General features: G+C 40.2%; 1 protein-coding gene across 2 annotated transcripts in view; it reads left to right on the top strand.

Annotated features, from left to right (window-relative positions):
* The window catches only part of RAB3C (RAB3C, member RAS oncogene family), a 274,835-nt gene that overhangs the window by 137,705 nt on the left and 117,695 nt on the right, over positions 1 to 19,435 (top strand). For both annotated transcript variants that reach the window (XM_043887795.1, XM_043887794.1), the window contains exon 3: positions 3,430 to 3,548. In XM_043887795.1, coding sequence (XP_043743730.1) covers positions 3,430 to 3,548 — 119 coding nt within the window. The remainder of the gene's footprint in view (positions 1 to 3,429; positions 3,549 to 19,435) is intronic.

The following is a 19,435-nucleotide window of genomic DNA, read 5'->3' as shown; positions in this document are numbered from 1 at the left end:
TTTTCCAATCATATTTTTATCCCTCATTTTTTTGTGCAAAAGATTTCCAATTGTGATTTTTCAATCACCAGAAGCCTACAGTTGTAGAAAACCAGCAGGTGCCTCCAGTTATTAGAATCAACTGGGAAGAGGAACAAGGCAAAATCAGGGTTTAGAGCCATTTTCCTGAGCAGATTGAGAAGAGGTACCATTTTAGTTACCTTTCAAGATTCTCACATTTAATTACGTTAGTGGCACTTGACATTATAAATGTTATTTTCTTTCTAGTATAACCTTCTATCATTATTAGTAAATGTCAGATGTAATGAGGTGTTTTTTTTCTGACTCCTTTTTCTTCCTAATATAGTGGGACAGAAAGTGCTAATGAGTTTGGAATTCTAAAATTGTTTTCAATGCTCAAAATCAATGCAGAGCCAATTTAGTGTCTGTTTATTAGCTTAGTTTTACTCTTTATTTTCTTTGCATCTGGAAAGAAAATTTCCTCTTTGTGTTTCTTACTACATGTCCTTTACTTGGTGCAATTTCTTATTCTCCTTGAGAGCTTTTAGGTGACAACTACCTCAAATTAGATTGTGTTTCTGGGTTCAAGTCAGAATCCTGTGGAAGATCCTGTCCCTTGCTGTGACTTAACTGCTGTCTGAAAGCTTCTGGTTTTTTGTGTGTTTTTTTTTGTGTTTGTTTTGTTTTGTTTTTTTTCTTGAAAGCTGTTTTTGTCCCCCTCTCTCTATTTTTAAATTTTGATACATAATGACTGTGTGACCCTGTGGTTTCCTGTAACATCTCAATCATAATATAACACAACCTTGATTTCTGCTCCCTTGAAGATGAAATACACTCACAGTGTGAAGTTGATGTGTTTTATAACACTAGACCTAGTTTCTTTACTGTCAAAATAAAATTAACATCTTATGAAAAGGGAAGCCATCACTGAAGGAGGTCAAGAAGAAAGAGATAATGTCACAGTTTTTCAACACAACATTGTTCAGTGTCTGTGTTGAAGACATGCTTGACAGGAAGGGTCTGGGTCACCTTTTAACAGTGGCTCGGGCATATTGGCTGTTTTCTCCTATGAGAAATTAGGGGAAAGCTGTCTATTGTCTAGAAAAAGCAACAGACAGGGGTCCCCAACCTATAAGAAGGCTACTCAGTCAATTTTACCAAGAAATAAAGAAAGCTTCTTAAAGTTACTTCACAGTAGGGGAAAAAAAGGTAATTTTATAGATAATGTATTCTGAAAAATTATGAACCCAAGAAAAAGTGCCCAAGTTTTAAAATAGGATGACTAGTTGTAAGGGGTTGTGTGCCCCAGAGAGCTAAAATATATTATACAATCTCTGATTATACCTTGCTTTTTTTTTATTTTATTTTTATTAGTTGGAGGCTAATTACTTTACAATATTGTAGTGGGTTTTGTCATACATTGACATGAATCTTGCTTTTTAAACACCATTTCATTCATTCTCTAACTTTCCTCTTTATTTAACAACTGGATATACTGTTAATGGAATTAGATCCAATGAATATCCAAGAATATCCAAATAAGCTGAAGATTGAATTCTTCCTGTCTGATAAATTTGTATGTTTGTCCCAATTACATGCAGTTTTTTATATCCAAGGTTATTGCTAATGTCTACACATTCATATTTATAAAATGCTAAGCAAAGTACAGTAAAATAAGAAAATATTATCTGATTCACATCATTTCAATTTTATTTTTAAGAGTTTTTCCTATATTCAAAGAATGGTCAGATTTTCATGTGGTGAGATCTAGACTTTCTTTTTGTTTTCTGCCAATTAGTGGTATGTTCTGAAAGACCTTCCTTGCTTGTTTTGCTTCATTTTTGCTATTTTGAGTACCATGATCTTTTTCATCTTACCTTTGGAAACTTATTTCAATAACATTACCTAATAAATACCTCTAATCAGGCCAGTCTTATCCGTATACTCCACAAGTTAGAGTATAATTGTTTCTGACTTCATGCACAGTCATACCCTTTGCTAATTTTCAAGCTTTATTTCACACCCCCACATTCTCCTGAAATCATTTGCTGATTTCATTGGCCTCTTTAGTCACCCTTCTCTGAGTTTTCAGGGGCCAAATAGAATAAATCACTCAAATTAGGAGAAAATTGTGAGCAGTCTTGAATTTCCTGCTGTTAGTTTGAGGAGTCGTATATGCATCTGAGTGGGAGGGGGCTACCGGCAAGGAACGGCATGTCCAGTGAGAATCTGTTTGAGACCCAGGAGATGTACATTTCATTTTGATGTGAAAGGAACCTCTTCTTATATCATCTAACACATTAGCTTTCCCTTCAGGGCTTGGAAATGGGATCCATTTTGTTTACAAAGGAGGCATCTCTGAGAGAAGGGAGGAAAGAGGACCCAGACTGAAGTCAGAAAGAAGGTAACATCTCTGTCCAAAATGCTAAGCACCGAGAATACTAGGATGGAGAAATCAGAGCCCAATCTCCTGGGAAAGTGGCGAAGAGGGAAACCAAGGAGCACTGGGTTATAAGTGACACCCCAGATCCTAAGAAGACAAAGGGCAAGACTTAGCTGAATAATAATTTCATCAGCTACACTGTGCAGTGTCCATGGCATATACAGGTCATTTCAGGGATGCCTGTAACTCTCAGTTTTCCCTGCTGCATGTGGCTCTTTTGCAGGTTCTCAACACCTGCATTTGTAAGCTGCCATGTGCCATTCTGTGTTAGATTTAACCTCCCCAAATTTCAGGAGTAACAGCCAGTTCTTGCTGTGTATTGGCCACTTTTGAGGGTCAGGCTCTATGAAGCACTTCTAATACGTTATATCATGCCACCCTAATAAGCATGCTAGACTTTAGGGGGCTCAAGTTCATAGAGGTTCAGTGGTTTGTGCATGTCTCCCTGGTTCTCTAATGGGCGACTGGGAACTCCTCCTATGTTCAACTCAAACACTCATACAAAGCAGGTATTTTTATTCTCATTTTTTACTGTTGAATAAACTGAAACTACACTGCAAGTTTTTAAATGCAGACACTTTTTCATAAATTTCTTTCTTCCCTCCACAGAGGCTTGTACATGGCAGATAGACAGTAAATACATAATGATGGAGTTAATGTACTTCCCTGGTTTTAAACTATACAAAAAGCCACAGATTTTGATATGTATGAACTATCTTTTTTTCTATAGCTAGGTGCTGCTTAATGGAAATGAACAAATGTAGGAGGTACTCTGAGCTAGCCCTTTACCCCCCAGAAAGATTTTCTCATAATATTGCAGAGCTGCCCTATGAAAATGATTAGGAAAAATAAGACTGAAAAACATATACAGCTAGACATTGCAAGTACAATGTAAACTCTCTGTATGACTACTTAGGGAATAATTAATCACTCCCCAAAAGACATATTGCTTCAGTTTTTGAGAGGTTGTTATTTTTATTTTGTAGGACACAGCAGGCCAGGAAAGATACAGGACTATCACCACAGCCTATTATCGCGGGGCCATGGGCTTTATTTTAATGTATGACATCACAAATGAAGAATCCTTCAATGCAGTACAGGACTGGTAAGTAACAGCATATGTTCCCATTACTAATAATGATGATTTTCTGTTTTCATTCAACTCTTTCTCTCTCCTCAAAGCAGAGACCACACCACAATATAATATGTATATTTTTTATGTACTATGATCCCAGTTGTGTTTCAGAAAGCCAATAGGGGCTCTCTATGCTCAGACTCATTATGGGAGTATTGATAAAAAAATCATCTTGGTGATTTTGCTCTGTTTTGTTCACTCCAGCACTTTGCATCCTGTCATCTTTAGTTCCATGGGGACAAGTACATTGCTTTCAATTTTTAGAAGCACAGATAATGAAAAATTTGGAAGTATACTGGTCTAAACTAGGGATTTAGAAACATGAGCCATAGGCCAGATCTGGCCTATGCACCACAACTAGCTCACCACTTGTTTCATGAATAAAGTTTTGTTAGAAGGGCTTCCCTGGCGGTGCAGTGGCTAGGACTCTACACTCCCACGGCAGGGGCCCCAGGTTCTGTCCCTGGTCAGGGAACCAGATCCCATGTGCTGCACCTAAGGGTTTGCATGCCACAACCAAAGACTCCATGATGAAGACAGAAGATCTCATGCCACAGGTAGGACCCGGTGCGGCCAAATAAATAAATAAATATTTTTAAAATTTTTTCTTAAAACACAACCAGGCTCAGTTACTTATTGTCTATGGCCGCTTTCACGTACAACAACAGAGTTAGGTAGCTGCAACAGCGACCGTATAGCCCACAAGCCTAAAACATTTTCTCTCTGGCGGTTTACAGTAAAAGTTTCCTGACTCCTTATCTGGATTTGTTAGATAGTTTTACATTTTTCTTCAGACTGAAAATTTCCAAAGGACTGGGATGAAGGAAAAGATAAAACTGAAATCTTTCTTTACTCCCAGTTACATCAAACCATGTGACAATACCTGTGATAAACGTGATTTGCAGGACCCGGGGATGGGGAGGGCTCAACAGACTCCACATTTTAACATATATAGCCACAGCTTGTCTTATTGAAGGAAAAACTAGCAATATACAGGTAAAATAAATGACATTTTTTTCTATTTTAATAACAGTATTATCCAAAATGATTTATTTACCTGTGTATCAGCTCAGTGAAGGTCATGTTCAGTCGCTCAGCTATGTCCCACTCTTTGCAACCTCATGGTCTGTAGCCTACCAGGTTCCTCTGTCTATGGAATTTTCACGGCAAGAATACTGGAGTGGGTTGCCATTTCCTCCTCCAGGTGATCTTCCCGACCCAGGGATTGAACCCATGTCTCCTGCATCTCTACATTGGCAGGTCTATTCTTTACCACTGAGCCACTTGGGAAGCCCTCAGTGAAGGTCAGATGCTATTAAAGATTTACATTTGCTTTAGATTGCTTTTTAAAATTCATATTGCTTATCTGAGAAAGCACCTACATCCTTCTTATTTACACACACACACACACACACACACACACACACTTAAAATACAAAAAATAATACTAATACCACTAACAATAGTAATTCAAAAGACAAGCTTAGGACCTCTATGAAAAGTACTTATCGTCACTAAATGGCATAGAAGAAGGCTTAAGTACCCCCCTCTTTTCAGTAGACTGAATATTGTAAAAATGCCAGTTTTTCACAAATAAATTCATGAACTCAGGGCAATCCCAATCAAATACCAGGAGGTTTGGTACAAAATGAAATGAAACAGAGAGTCCAGGTATAGACACAAAGCCATTTGGGATTTACTCTACGATAAAAGTAGCATTTCAAATTAGTAAGAGAATGGTTGGTTCAGTTATACCGTGGTGCTACCCAGCGCCGCCCATAGCTCTGGCACACACGCTGCTGTACTAAACGGTCATTTTAACTTTGACTGTTTCCTCTGAGGACATGATAAGACCCGGGAATGTTCATGAATTAGATTTCAGATATCAGGGTTCTTAAATTGATTTGTACCCATACTTGTGACCCATTTTTCAATGACTGCTGAGAAGAGATGGATCTACTGGGTTCTATGAAACCACATGATAACAGTGTAGGAGCCATCCCAGTAATACCCCTGACTCTTGCGTTAGAAACACTATGGAAAAGGACATCTTCCCCATGCCCTCCTCCGTGCCTTCCCTCTGCAGCCCTGACCAGCTATCTCCCCTGTCAATTCTTCTTCTTCTCCAGTTCTCTATTTGGCTCTATTGACCCACTCTTTCCTTTGAAGCTCTGTCTCCTGTCCTCTTAGAAGCACATTTCCCAGATTAATCTTGTCTCTCTGTGACTGCTCCTCTTTCTACTTCCTAACTTTCGCTTCCCGCCTCACCCAGCCAAGGGTAAGCATCCACTCCTGGCTTTTTTTCCTGGGCTTACTCTGTTTCCTTGGCTGTCTTATCCGTTGACACGCATCGTCATCACTTATCTCAGGTGAGTCCCAGCTGTGACGGTTGGGCCCCAGTCCGCCTTCTGAGGCGCGGTGTCCCATGTCCTGCTGTCTCCTCTGGCATCTCAGAAGCACTTGTCTTCCCCTGAAACTGCTCACCTTCCTGGCTTTAGTTTTTGCTGTTCATTGAGGCGACAATGCTTTGCCACCCAGATTCCACCTCGAATCCAACTCTATCTTCTGTCCATCCCAGTCTGGGGCCTGAGCTTGCATATTGACTTTTTCATGAATATCCCTTGAATCTGTTCCTGCCTGACAAACCACGTGACCATCAGGACGTCTTCTGATCTTTGTTTCTTCCTTCATAATATCCTTCTAACCAATCTTCCTCCCCTTAGATTTCTTCCCATTCCAATCCATCCTATCGCAGTGCTGCTATAAAAGTTTCCCAAAAGAAAGTGATCCTAAAGATCATGGAAGACCCCTGCTCAATAGCCTTGACTTACTATCACCTTCTTAATTAATTAAAACTTCCTCAGACTGACTTTCAGACACAGAACATCATGGAGCCCACATTTTTTACAGTCTCATCTCTCACTGTTCTAAAGCTAAACTGAACCTTTTACTGTTTTTGGAACTGAGCGTAAACTTTCTAACCTTTGTGGGGTTTTTGTTTGCTGGTACCCTCTGTTATGCATTTCTTTTTCACAAGCTCCTACTCTACCTCCCCTAGATACACATATCTGTCAAAACTCAACAAAGTTTATCCATAAATCAGCCCTACTTACTCATGTTGTCATCCACACTTGTATGATCATTGGTTTATTAGGTATCTTTCATTCATTCAACGGGTATTGAGCACCTCCTCTTTGACAGTCAGTCTGCCAGATGTTGTAGTTAGTGTTGTTGTTGTGCAGCCACTCGGTTGTGTCTGACTCTGTGTGAGCCCATGGACTGCAGTACGCCAGGCTTCCCTGTCCTTCACTATCTACCGGAGCTTGCTTGTTCATGTCCATTGAGTCAGCGACGCCATACAAGAATCTCATCCTCTGTCGTCCCCTTCTCCTCCTGCCTTCAATCTTTCCCAGCATCAGGGTCTTTTCTAACGGCTCTTTGCATCAGGTGGTCAAAGTTTTGGAGCTTCAGCATCAGTCCTTCCAATGAATATTCAGGGTTGATTTCCTTTAGGATTGACTGGTGTGATCTCCTTGCAGTCCAAGGGACTCTCAAGCGTCTTCTCCAACACCACAGTTCAAAAACATCAATTCTTTGGCGCTCAGCCTTCTTTATGGTTCAGTTCTCACATCCATACATGACTACTAGAAAAACCATAGCTTTGACTAGACAGACCTTTACCAGCAAAGAAATGTCTCTGCTTTCTATTATGCTTTGTTTGTCATAATGTTTCTTCCAAGGAGCAAGCATCTTTTAATTTCATGCCTGCAGTCACAATCTTCAGTAATTTTGGAGCCCAAAGAAAATAAAGTCTCTCACTGTTTCTGTTGTTTTCTCATCTATTTGCCATGAAGTGATAGGACTGGATGCCATGATTTTTGTTTTTTAAATGTTAAATTTTAACCCAGCTTTTTCACTCTCTTCTTTCATCTTCATCAAGAGGCTCTTTAGTTCCTCTTCACTTTCTGCCATAAGGGTGTGTAATTTGCATATTTGAGATTATTGATATTACTCCCAGCAATCTTGATTCCAGCTTCTGCTTCATCCAGCGTGGCATTTTGAATGCTATACTCTTCATTTACATTAAAGAAACAGGGTGACAATATACAGGCTTGACGTACTCCTTTCCCAATTTGGAACCAGTTCATTGTTCCATGTCTGGTTCTAACTGTTGCTTCTTGACCTGCAAAAAGATTTTTCAGGAGGCAGGTAACGTGGTCTGGTATTCCCATCTCTTGAAGAATTTTCCAGTTTGTTGTGTTCCATACACGGGCTTTAGGGTACACAGTGAAGCAGAATTAGATGCTTTTCTGAATTCTCTTGCTTTTCCCGTGATCCAACGGATGTTGGCAATTTCATTTCTGGTTCTTTTACCTTTTCTAAATCCAGCTTGTACATCTGGAAGTTCTCGGTTCACATACTTTTGAAGATTTGCTTGGAGAATTTTGAGTGTTACTTGGCTAGAATATGAGATAAGTGCAATTGTGCAGTAGTTTAAACATTCTTTGGCATTGCCTTTCTTTGGGACTGCAACAAAAACTGACCTTTTCCAGTCCTGCGGCCACTGTTGAGTTTTCCAAATTTGCTGGCATATTGAGTGCAGCACTTTCACAGCATCGTCTTTTAGGACTGTAGTTAGTACCTATGCCAGTATTTACTATCCCAGTTAATGAATCCACCAGCACCCAGTTGCCTGCTGTTGAAATCTGAGCTCTAAGTTTGATTTTTCTCTCTTTACCTGTTACAATGTACCACAGCCTTGTCTAACTCAATGAAACTATGAGCCATGCCATGTAGGGCCACCCAAGATGGACAGGTCATGGTGGAGAGTTCTGACAAAACATGGTCCACTGGAGAAGGGAATGGCAAACCATTTCAGTATTGTTCCCTTGAAAACCCCGTGAGCAGTATGAAAAGACAAAAAGATATGACACTGAAAGATGAACTCCCCAGGTTCACATACACAACACATCCAGTTGTGGATGTGACTGGTGATGGAAGTAAAGTCGCATGCTGTAAAGAACAATATTGCATAGGATCCTGGATTGTTAGGTCCATGAATTGAGGTAAATAGGAAATGGTCAAACAGGAGATGGCAAGAGTGAACATCGACATTTTAGGAATCAGTGAAATGGACTGGAATGGGCAAATTTAACTCAGATGACCATTGTATCTACTACTATGGGCATGAATCCCTTAGAAGAAATGGAGTAGCCATTATAGTCAACAAAAGAGTCCAAAATGCAGCTCTTGGGTACAACCTCAAAATTACAGAATGATCTCTGTTCATTTTGAAGGCAAACCATTCAATATCACAGTAATCCAAGTCTATGCCCCGACCAGTAATGCTGAAGCAGCTGAAGTTGAACAGTTCTATGAAGACCGACAAGACCTTCTAGAACTCAAAAAAGATATCCTTTTCATTATAGGGGACTGGAATGCAAATGTAGGAAGTCAAGAAATACCTGGAGTAACAGGCAAATTTGGCCTTAGAGTACAAAATGAAGCAGGGCAAAGCCTAATAGAGTTTTGCCAAGAGAACACACTGGTCACAGCAAACACCCTTTTCCAACAACACGAGATGACTCTACACACGGACATCACCAGATGGTCAATACCGAAATCAGATTGATTATATTCTTTACAGCCAAAGATGGAGAAGCTCTACGCAGTCAGCAAAAACAAGACCGGGAGCTGACTGTGGCTCAGATCATGAACTCCTTATTGCTAAATTCAGACTTCAGTTGAAGAAAGTAGGGAAAATGACTAGACCATTCAGGTATACCTAAATCAAATCTCTTACGACTATACAATGGAAGTGACAAATAGATTCAAGGGATTAGACCTAATAGACAGTGTCTGAAGAACTATGGACGGAGGTTCGTGCCATTGTACAGGAGTCAGGGATCAAGACCATCCCCAAGAAAAAGAAATGCAAAAAGGCAAAATGGTTGTCTTAGGAAGCCTTACAAATAGCTGAAAAGAAGAGAAGCTAAAGGCAAAGGGGAAAAGGAAAGATATACCCATTTGAATGCAGAGTTCCAAAGAATAGCCAGGAGAGATAACAAAGCCTTCCTCAATGAGCAATGCAAAGAAATAGAGGAAAACAATAGAATAGACAAGACTAGAGATCTCATCAAGAAAATTAGAGATACCAAGGGAACATTTCACACAAAGATGGGCACAATAAAGGACAGAAATAGCTTGGACCCAACAGAAGCAGAAAATATTAAGAAGAGGTGGCAAGAATACACAGAACTATACAAAAACGACCTTCATGACCCAGATAACCAGATGGTGTGATCACTCACCTACAGCCAGACATCCTGGAATGTGAAGTCAAGTGGGCCTTAGAAAGCATCACTATGAACAAAGCTAGTGGATGTGATGGAATTCCAGTTGAGCTATTTCAAATCTTGAAAGATGATGCTCTGAAAGTGCTGTACTAAATATGTTGGCAAATTTGGAAAACTCAGCAGTGGCCACAGGACTGGAAAAGGTTAGTTTTCGTCCCAATCCCAAAGAAAGGCAATGCCAAAGAATGTTCAGACTACCTCACAATTACACTCATCTCACATGCTAGCAAAGTAATGCTCAAAATTCTCCAAGCCATGCTGCAACAGTACATGAACTGTGAACTTCCAGATGTACAAGCTGGATTTAGAAAAGACAGAGGAACCAGAGATCAAATGGCCAACATCTGTTGTATCATCAAAAAAGCAAGAGAATACCAGAAAGACATCTACTTCTGCATTATTGACTGTGCCAAGGCCTTTGACTGTGTGGATCACAACAAACTGTGGAAAATTCTTCCAGAGATGGAAATACCAGACCACCTAATGTGCCTCCTGAAAAATTTGTATTCAGGTCAAGAAGCAACAGTTAAAACTGGACATGGAACAACAGACTGGTTCTAAATTGGGAAAGGAGTGCATCAAAGTTGTATATTGTCATCTGCTTATTAAACTTAAATGCAGAGTACATAATGTGAAATCCAGGCTGGATGAAGCACAAGCGGGAATCAATATTTCCGGGAGAAATATCAATTACCTCAGATACACAGATGAAACCACCCTTATGGCAGAAAGTGAAGAAGAAATAAAGAACCTCTTGATGAAAGTGAAAGAGGAGAGTGAAAAAGTTGGCTTAAAACTCAACATTCAGAAAACTAAGATCATGGCATCTGGTCCCGTCACTTCATGACAAATAGATGGGAAAACAATGGAAATAGTGAGAGACTTCATTTTCTTTGGCCCCAAAATCACTGCAGATGGTGAGTGCAGCCATAAAATTAAAAGACACTTGCTCCTTGGAAAAAAAGCTATGACCTACCTAGACAGCATATTAAAAAGCAGAGACATTGCTTTGCCAGCAAAGGTCCATCTAGTCAAAGCTATGATTTTTCCAGTAGTCATGTATGGATGTGAGAGTTGGACTATAAAGAAAGCTGAGTGCTGTAGAATTGATGCTTTCAAACTGTGATGTTGGAGAAGACTCTTAAGAGTTCCTTGAACTGCAAGGAAATCCAGCCAGTCAATCCTAAAGGGAATCAGTCCTGAATGTTCATTGGAAGGACTGATGCTGAAGCTGAAACTCCAGTACTTTGGCCACCTGATGCAAAGAGCCAACTCACTGGAAAAGATCCTGATGTTGGGAAAGTTTGAAGGCAGGAAGAGAAGGGGATGACAGAGGATGAGAATGTTGGCTGGCATATCTGACTCGATGGACATGAGTTTGAGCAAGCTCTGAGAGCTAGTGATGGGCAGGGAAGTCTGGCGTGCTGCATGGGGTCGCAAAAAGTCAGACATGGATGAGCTGAACTGAACCTGTTATATCCTACTGACTACCAAATTCAGTAGTTTTGATTTTTTTAATGCCTTTGTCCCTCCAGCCACTCTCTAAATTCAGACTGTCATGAGTTATTTAGGAACCTTAGCTTTCAGCACTTTAGCAGTTTTCTGCTTTGTGTGCTTACCAGCAAGCCCCACCCTCTCCAGTTCATCCATTATATTGTTATCAGAGCTAAGTAACATATCTCTCATCTGAAAAATAAAACCTTCAATAATGTCTTATTTCTCATAGTGGAGATTCTGGGAATCATGGTCGAGACTTGACAGCATGCAGAAGCCCAGGCTCCACAGTATATAGACTAAACCAAATTTGCAGTGATAAATATTGTCATATGTGTGTGTGACAGCTCTTTCAGTGATACTGATGCCCATTTCTCATTAAGAGCATTGATTTAAAATGAAATCCACAGCCTCTAATATGGTAGACAGTGTAGCCACCATTTCTATTCCATTCACATCATCCCCTACCACTCTCTTCCATTGTTCCTAGAGTTCAACCAGAGAGAACTGTTCTCATTTACAAATGTTTCAGTTTTTCAATAACTCTATTCCTCTGCTTGGAATGTCTTCTCTGCTATCTTTCTAAATTCTTATTCTCTTTTCAAGGCCATCTCAAACATCAACTCATCTATGAAGCTTTTGAAGATATTGCTGCCCTGGTTCCCACCCACCCCAATTTCCATTCGCAACGAACAATGATCTTCACTCCCATAACTCTGCATCCATGCTACCCTAGTACTCTCTGCAGAACACATAAAAAACCTAGCTTACTCTTTATATTATGTTTTGTCTTCTGTATTTCAGTGTAAGTTCACTCATCTTTTTTCTCTAGTACTGACTACTGTACAATTTTATTAAAACTTTTCTAAATTTTTATTTTGATTGTGGTAAAATATACAGAACTTAAAATTTACAACCTTAATCATTTTTAAGTACACAGTTCAGTGGTATTAAATACATTGTTGTTGATGTGTAATCATCACTACAGTCCATCTCCACAGCTCATCTTGTAAAACTGAAACTGAGACAAGTTAATAATAACCTCCCGTTCTCCTTTATCCCCAACCCCTGAGCCATTATTTTACTTTCTATGTCTATGAATATGAGTACTCTATTCATACTTCAGGGAAAAAACCTGTTTGGGAAAAAAAATCCAGCTCAGCAATACAAACTTGCTTACACATACAGTATTATCCAGCAGGAGTGGGGAAGGAGACACTTGCTGATATTCCACAATGGTTTTCTACAACGTAAAATAAGGTATTCCTGAAAAACAAGTACAAATAAACAGATTATTTAAATTACTATTCTCCAACTGCTAATCTTAAGGCTAGAAAAAATACAGAAAAAAAGAATATATGGCTAAATGAAAAATTACTTGTACTTTATTTGCAACTAAAGCTTCAAATACTCTTCCTAACAAAATGCACTTTCATTATATAGAAAAAGAAAAAAGAAAATGCTTGTTGGCTGTGATATCTGTAAAATCCTTAAACAATCTATCTGTAGGAATATTTAGATTAAGTGAAAAATTTCTTAAAATTTAACTACACATAAATTCTAGTCAGTTAAGAAGACAAGTATAACATTTAGAGAGACTGGCAGCAAACTAACAAATCATTTTGGGAAAATAGAAGCTATCCATTTTTTGAAAACACATTAGACTGTACTTTGAATTTTCAAATGGACTGTTATTAAAGGAATTTGGAAGGACTGATGTTGAAGCTGAAACTCCAATACTTTGGCCACCTGATGCAAAGAGCTGACACATTTGAAAAGACCTGATTCTAAAGATTGAGGGCAGGAGGAGAAGGGGATGACAGAGGATGAGATGGTTGGATGGTATTACCGACTGAATGGACATGAGTTTGGGTAAACTCCGGGAGTTGGTGATGGACAAGGAGGCCTGGCGTGGTGCGGTTCATAAGGTTGCAAAGAGTTGGACACGACTGAGTGACTGAACTGAGCTGAACTGAAATAAAAATACTCTCTTTAATTTAGTCATATTCCCATTTCTGTAAAGTTAATACAAAATGAAGCTCACTGTGATCTTATTTATAAGTTTATCTTGAGTCTACAAATTTTCAAAAAGAATGTGATGAAGTAAACACAAAAGATGCATACAATATGGTTAATAAAATAGTAGAGAATGACTCCTAAGAATCGGGGCCGGGGGGAATGTTTGCTTTAGGCCTAGTTTCCTAGAAACAGGGTGGGGAAGCAATAAATGCTAATACTTTATTGGGAACTAGAATCTTAGGGAAGCAAGAGAGGGAAGTGTGGCATGGGAAAGGGGGAGCCCACACTAGGGGGCGTCTGGCAAGAACCCGTCACCCTTGGTATCAAGTGCAACTGACCCTTGACCTCAGAGGCACTTCTACAGAGACTGTCAGGTAGATGAAAGAAGAGTTTCTGCATGAGCCCTTGTCTCGTATTGGTCAGAGGTTGTTTCTGGGACTTTAACGCCTCCACATGCAAGGATGACTCATTTCAGTGCCAACGGGGCAACTTCAGTGTGGGAGGCAGAACTGTGTGGCATTAGCCTGAGGTAGTGGCTTTGGGTCATGCCTGAGTCATGTTGATAACAGAGATGATAGTTGAGCAGAGCCTTTGCAGGCATGGAATGAGTGGCTGGCCAGTAGCCCTTCAGTCACATAAGTCTGGGAGAATTTGAGGGGGCACATAAGGTTGAGGTCATCTGACAGAGAATTTAAAAGCCTATGGAAAGTTAAAGGGTAAAATGGCTCTCGTGTTGAAAATTTAGTTCTGAGAGTCTTTTAAACCAAAGTGAAAACCATGGCTGCAAAAAAATTAAACATGATATAATATACAGCTCTCATTATAGGAAAGGGTAAAAATTACTACAGGAATCCATGAGGGCAAAGAAAACTGTTCACTGAATTCTGCTAGAAATGTCTTTAATTGGGGGGCACATTGACTTTATTTTAATACTGACTTTCACAACTAATACTAAAAAGACCTCATGAGACTCCTGTTTTTATAGTGCCTTCAAAACATACGAGATGAACATTAGAGCATGTTTGGTGAAGGCCCCATAGGAGGCTGGGAAATGTGATCCAAACACATACAGATTTCTTGTGGTCTCAAAGAATCCAATAATCGAATGGTAACTACTCAACGGAGTGCATAGATTCTGTGCTCCCTAGACTCTCCTCCGTCAATTCCTTTTTTCTGCACTATATCTCAGATAGAAGGCAGTTTGAGCTTATGTGCTAATACTTAGAAAACCAGATGCTGACCTTGTATTATTACAAGGCTTGTTAAAGTCTTTCTGATTTTTGAACTTCTTTCAGTTCCTTGATCTTCTTGTACTTCTGGGTTTCTCTTCCTCTGAGCCTTTGTATAAACCCTGCCTTCTACATGAAACCACATCCCTCCAGCCTCCACACAGATCATGCTAATTTCCTTTCATCCTTTAGATCTCAGCTTGACCATCTTTTTCATAATTTTTTTTCTAATGTGGGATTTGTTTGCTTGCTCCTGTAGTAGGCTCTTGAAACACCACCCCAGCTAAGTTGTTGTTCAGTCACTAAGCCGTGTCTTGATTCTTTGCGACCCCATGGACCGCAGCACCCCAGGCTTCCCTGTTCTTCACCATCTCCTGGAGTTTTCTCAAATTCATGTCCATTGAGTTGATAATGCCATCCAACCATCTCAGCACTGCTATATCTCATAACACGTTGTAAACCCCTGTTTAGTTTTATGTTTTTCTGCTGGATTCCAAGTTCATTGAAGACAAGGTCTGTGCCTTTTCTTTTTTACCTTTATATCCCAGTGCCTACCCGAATGCTTGGCACAAGTGGCTGTTCAAGAATTATTTAAGGTGAGTGCAACCTGCATAGAAAGTTACATCCAGTAAGGTTATCTGACCTGATTGGCATTTTTTGTAAAAAGACACAGGAAAGTGAGGTGGCTGTAAACAATCAGATTGGATGCTGAAACAATGCTTACAGTGTTCTTCAGCTTTGTCCAGGTAGAGAAAGAGTGTGTCATCACGGTCAGTAACTAGACTAATTTGCCAATCTCTATTTGTTCCAAACTGCTGTTTGTTAAGGAGACAGCTGTGTGGAGTTTAGTCAAGAGCAGCAATTTAGCTCCATAATTTTGAGAAAATAGAGGTTACCTCTTTTTGGGAAAAAGAGTATTCTGTGCTTTGAATCGTTCAGTGGGCTTTGATTTAAGAAATAAATGAATGATTTATTAGAGAAACAAGGCCCAAATAGATTTAGATAGTTCTAGGAACAGAAGATCCGCGTTGAAAATTTCACTGCCTTTGAAATGTTTCTCAGAGGGATTGTAGACAAGAGAATTTCCTGGATCTCAGTTGGAATGTGATCCTAGGTATATGGAATTTGAGTCTGTTGTCCAGGCTCTTCCTGAGTATCTAACACTAAGACTCAAATGTCTGTACACACTGCAGGGCATTTTAGCTTGATTTAAAATCCTCCCCATTCCTGACTTTGAATGCACTTCTGTTCTAAGTATGGCATGGCCACAGGCTGCTGTATTTCCTGCAAGAGATTGTCATTTGGCTTATCTCCCTCCACCTTACTTATTTACATTCTGCTTTTTATGACACAATAAGAAACTATAAATATACATTTTCTAAGGCAGGAAATCTGGTGAGCAGATTGATAATTTTTAAAAACCACCAGACTAAAGATAAAAGTCTGACGCCGCCATCCCACCAGTTTTAAATAATTCATCTCCACGACATTCAGGGTCCCACTGCAGATGTCCTAGAATGAGCGAAATCTCACCTTCACCTGTTCTCCTCCTCTGCAATTTTCCTTCTCTATCTTCTTCTCCAAAAAAATATAAAGGTCTTAAATTAAGGTGACTTCAGGTTAAATCTCAAGTAATTTTAGCCAGATAATAACAATTAATAAGATATGAGGAGCAATTGCCAAGCCTTTTTTAGAGCTTCTTAATCTTGTTCACCTCAGGCGAAGAGTTGACTCTTTGGAAAAGACCCTGATGCTGGGAGGGATTGGGGGCAGGAGGAGAAGGGGACGGCAGAGGATGAGATGGCTGGATGGCATCACCGACTCGATGGGCATGAGTTTGGGTAATCTCCAAGAGTAGGTGATGGACAGGGAGGCCTGGCGTGCTGCGATTCATGGGGTCACAAAGAGTCGGACACGACTGAGTGACTGAACTGAACTGAATCTTGTTCAAGGGTCGTCTCAATTGTAAGATTGATTCTGAGATAGCTTGAAGGGGACAGTGGTGGGACTAGAGCTCAGACATTTGACCCCTGAGTTTTACCACCATCTCATGCTGGGCATCAAAGAGTCTCCCCTCTCCATGGATCTTAATGACTACATTTCTTACATCAGCTCTGATCCAATCATGAAACAGTATTCTTATACACATCACCAACTTAAGTTCAAGTTAGTATTTAGAAGGTGTGTGACTCCTAATCCACAGGGACTTTCAAAAAAACCCCATTGTCTTTTCTGTCTCCATCTTTCCAGTTTATCAGGCCAAACACATTGGGGTTAATCCTAATGTCTTATTTTCTCAGACCCCACATCCAGTCCTTTCAAAAAATACTGTTATATCTTGGCTCTAATTTCAAAATACAATGTCTTCTTATTCTTTGAGGTAGTTATACTCTGTAAGGTTATCAAAAGTATTGAGTTAATGAGTACAGAATCATTGCCCCATTGATGAGGTACGGGGTTACTTTCCTGCGAGCTTCTATCCGCAATATTTTTGCTGGCCAATCTTATATACCTTATGTTAGCTGTGTTTCTGCTTCAGGACGCCATATTTAATATATACTGTTGATTCCTGACATTGAACTTATGGCGAACAGCAATATAACTCATGCACATATGAAACATCCAACACAGCTATTTCCTCCATAAGGCACGTCACTGCCTTCTTGCACTAAAGACAGCACCTCACCATTATGCCTGGAGGTCATCTTGAACAGCAAAATCATCAATTAAAAAAAATGCGGAGAGTATGGCTTTAAATGTATTTTGAGAGTGAGAGCTGAAATAAGAAGGCAGACCATGGCCTTGCCTTCTTCAACTCAGCTGGGAGTATGGTTTCAGGCCACTCAGGTTTTTCACCACCTTGCTCATGCTTGCAAATGTCTGTGCAAGTGTTGTGTTTATTTTCAGATTAAAAATAAACTAGTAAATTCAAAAATATGGAATCCATGAATAATAATCACATATTCAAAATCCTACCACTTCCCTCCCCCTACTGTTGTTTCCACTGTGCATTAGTTTGCTGCTGCTGCTAAGTCACTTCAGTCGTGTCCGAATCTGTGCGACCCCATAGACAGCAGACCACCAGGCTGCCCCATCCCCGGGATTCTCCAGGCAAGAACACTGGAGTTGGTTGCCATTTCCTTCTCCAATGCATGAAAGTGAAAAGTGAAAGTGAAGTCATTCAGTCGTGTTCGACTCCTAGTGACCCCATGGACTGCAGCCCACCAGGCTCCTCCGTCCATGGGATTTTCCAGGCAAGAGTACGGGAGTGGGGTGCCATTGCCTTCTCCGCATTAGTTTGCTAGGGCTGCTGACACAAAGTACTACAGAGTGGGTGCTTAAAACACAGAGAAATGTATTATCTCAGTTCTGGGACTAGAAGTCCCAGATTGAAGGTCAGCTGGGTTGGCTCTTTCTGAGGCCTCTGAGAACCTCTTCCATGCTTCTCTCCTTTCTGGTAGCCTTGGACATTCTTTGGCCTGTAGACGGCATTCTCCCTGTGTTTTCATATCATCTCCCCTTTGTATGAGTGTCCCTATGTGTGCAAATGTCTCCTTCTTATAAGGACTCTGTCTTATTGGATCAGGGCCTACCCTAACAACCTCAGCTTAATCTGATCATCTGCAAAACCTTATTTTCAGGTGAGATCTTATCAGTCCTCTGCTCCAAATATTCATAGCATCCCACCTCCCTTGGATTAAAGCCAGAGCCCTTTCAAGAGCCTACCAGACCCTCCCAACGTACCCGCTGCCTCACTCCAACCAAACCTTCTCCTGCTCGCCCTCTCTCACAGCCCAGTCTGGCCACACCAGCCTCTTTGCCATTCCTAGAACATACCAGACCTGCTTCTACCTCAGGGCATTTGCTCCTGTTTTTCCCACTGCCTGGAAGTCTCTTCCCCAGATATCCTTGTGGTTCTCCCCTCACCACCTTCCATTCTTCACCATAATGTCACCTGCTCAGCAAGGCCTGCCACCCCCACCCTATTTTATATTGTAACTCTCTTTAGCACTTCCTATCCCCTTTTTTGGCTTCATATTGTTTCCATAGCATCTATCACCCTCTTATGTATTTTCTAATTGACTTATGCACCATGTCTGTCTCCCCAACAAGCATGCCTCACAGAATAGCTAATCCCTTTTATGCAGTATTATATCTAAGTGCCTAGAATAGTCCCTGGCACATACTAAATGTTCAACAAATATTTGTTGAATGAATGAATGTATGAACAACAGAAAGACAGGCATATAAGACTAGACCTTACTCAGGTGTCTTCGTAGTCTAGCAGTCTCAGGCATATATCAGTTGTGTGTCCTACAAGTTGATAATCAAGGGCTAGAATAGTATCAGAACATTTTGAAGAAAATAACTCAATGCTGTCAGTTCAATTTTTGTAGGGAGGTACCACCTACCTCTATAATGAAAAGGACATCTTTTTTGAGTGTTAGTTCTAAAAGCTCTTGTAGGTCTTCATACAACCATTCAATTTCAGCTTCTTCAGCATTACTGGTTGGGGCATAGGCTTGGATTACCATGATATTGAATGGTTTGCCTTGGAAACGAACAGAGATCACTCTGTCATTTTTGAGATTGCATCCAAGTACTGCATTTTGGACTCTTTTGTTGACCATGATGGCTACTCCATTTCTTCTAAGGGATTCCTGCCCACAGTAGTAGATATAATGGTCATCTGAGTTAAATTCACCCACTCCAATCCTTCTTAGTTTGCTGATTCCTAGAATGTCGATGCTTACTCTTG

Source organism: Cervus elaphus, chromosome 25, assembly GCF_910594005.1.
Source record: "Cervus elaphus chromosome 25, mCerEla1.1, whole genome shotgun sequence".
In the NCBI taxonomy this organism is placed as follows: domain Eukaryota; kingdom Metazoa; phylum Chordata; class Mammalia; order Artiodactyla; family Cervidae; genus Cervus; species Cervus elaphus.
The sequence above is the reverse complement of the archived record's forward strand: the minus strand, read 5'-3'. Positions and strand labels throughout refer to the sequence as shown.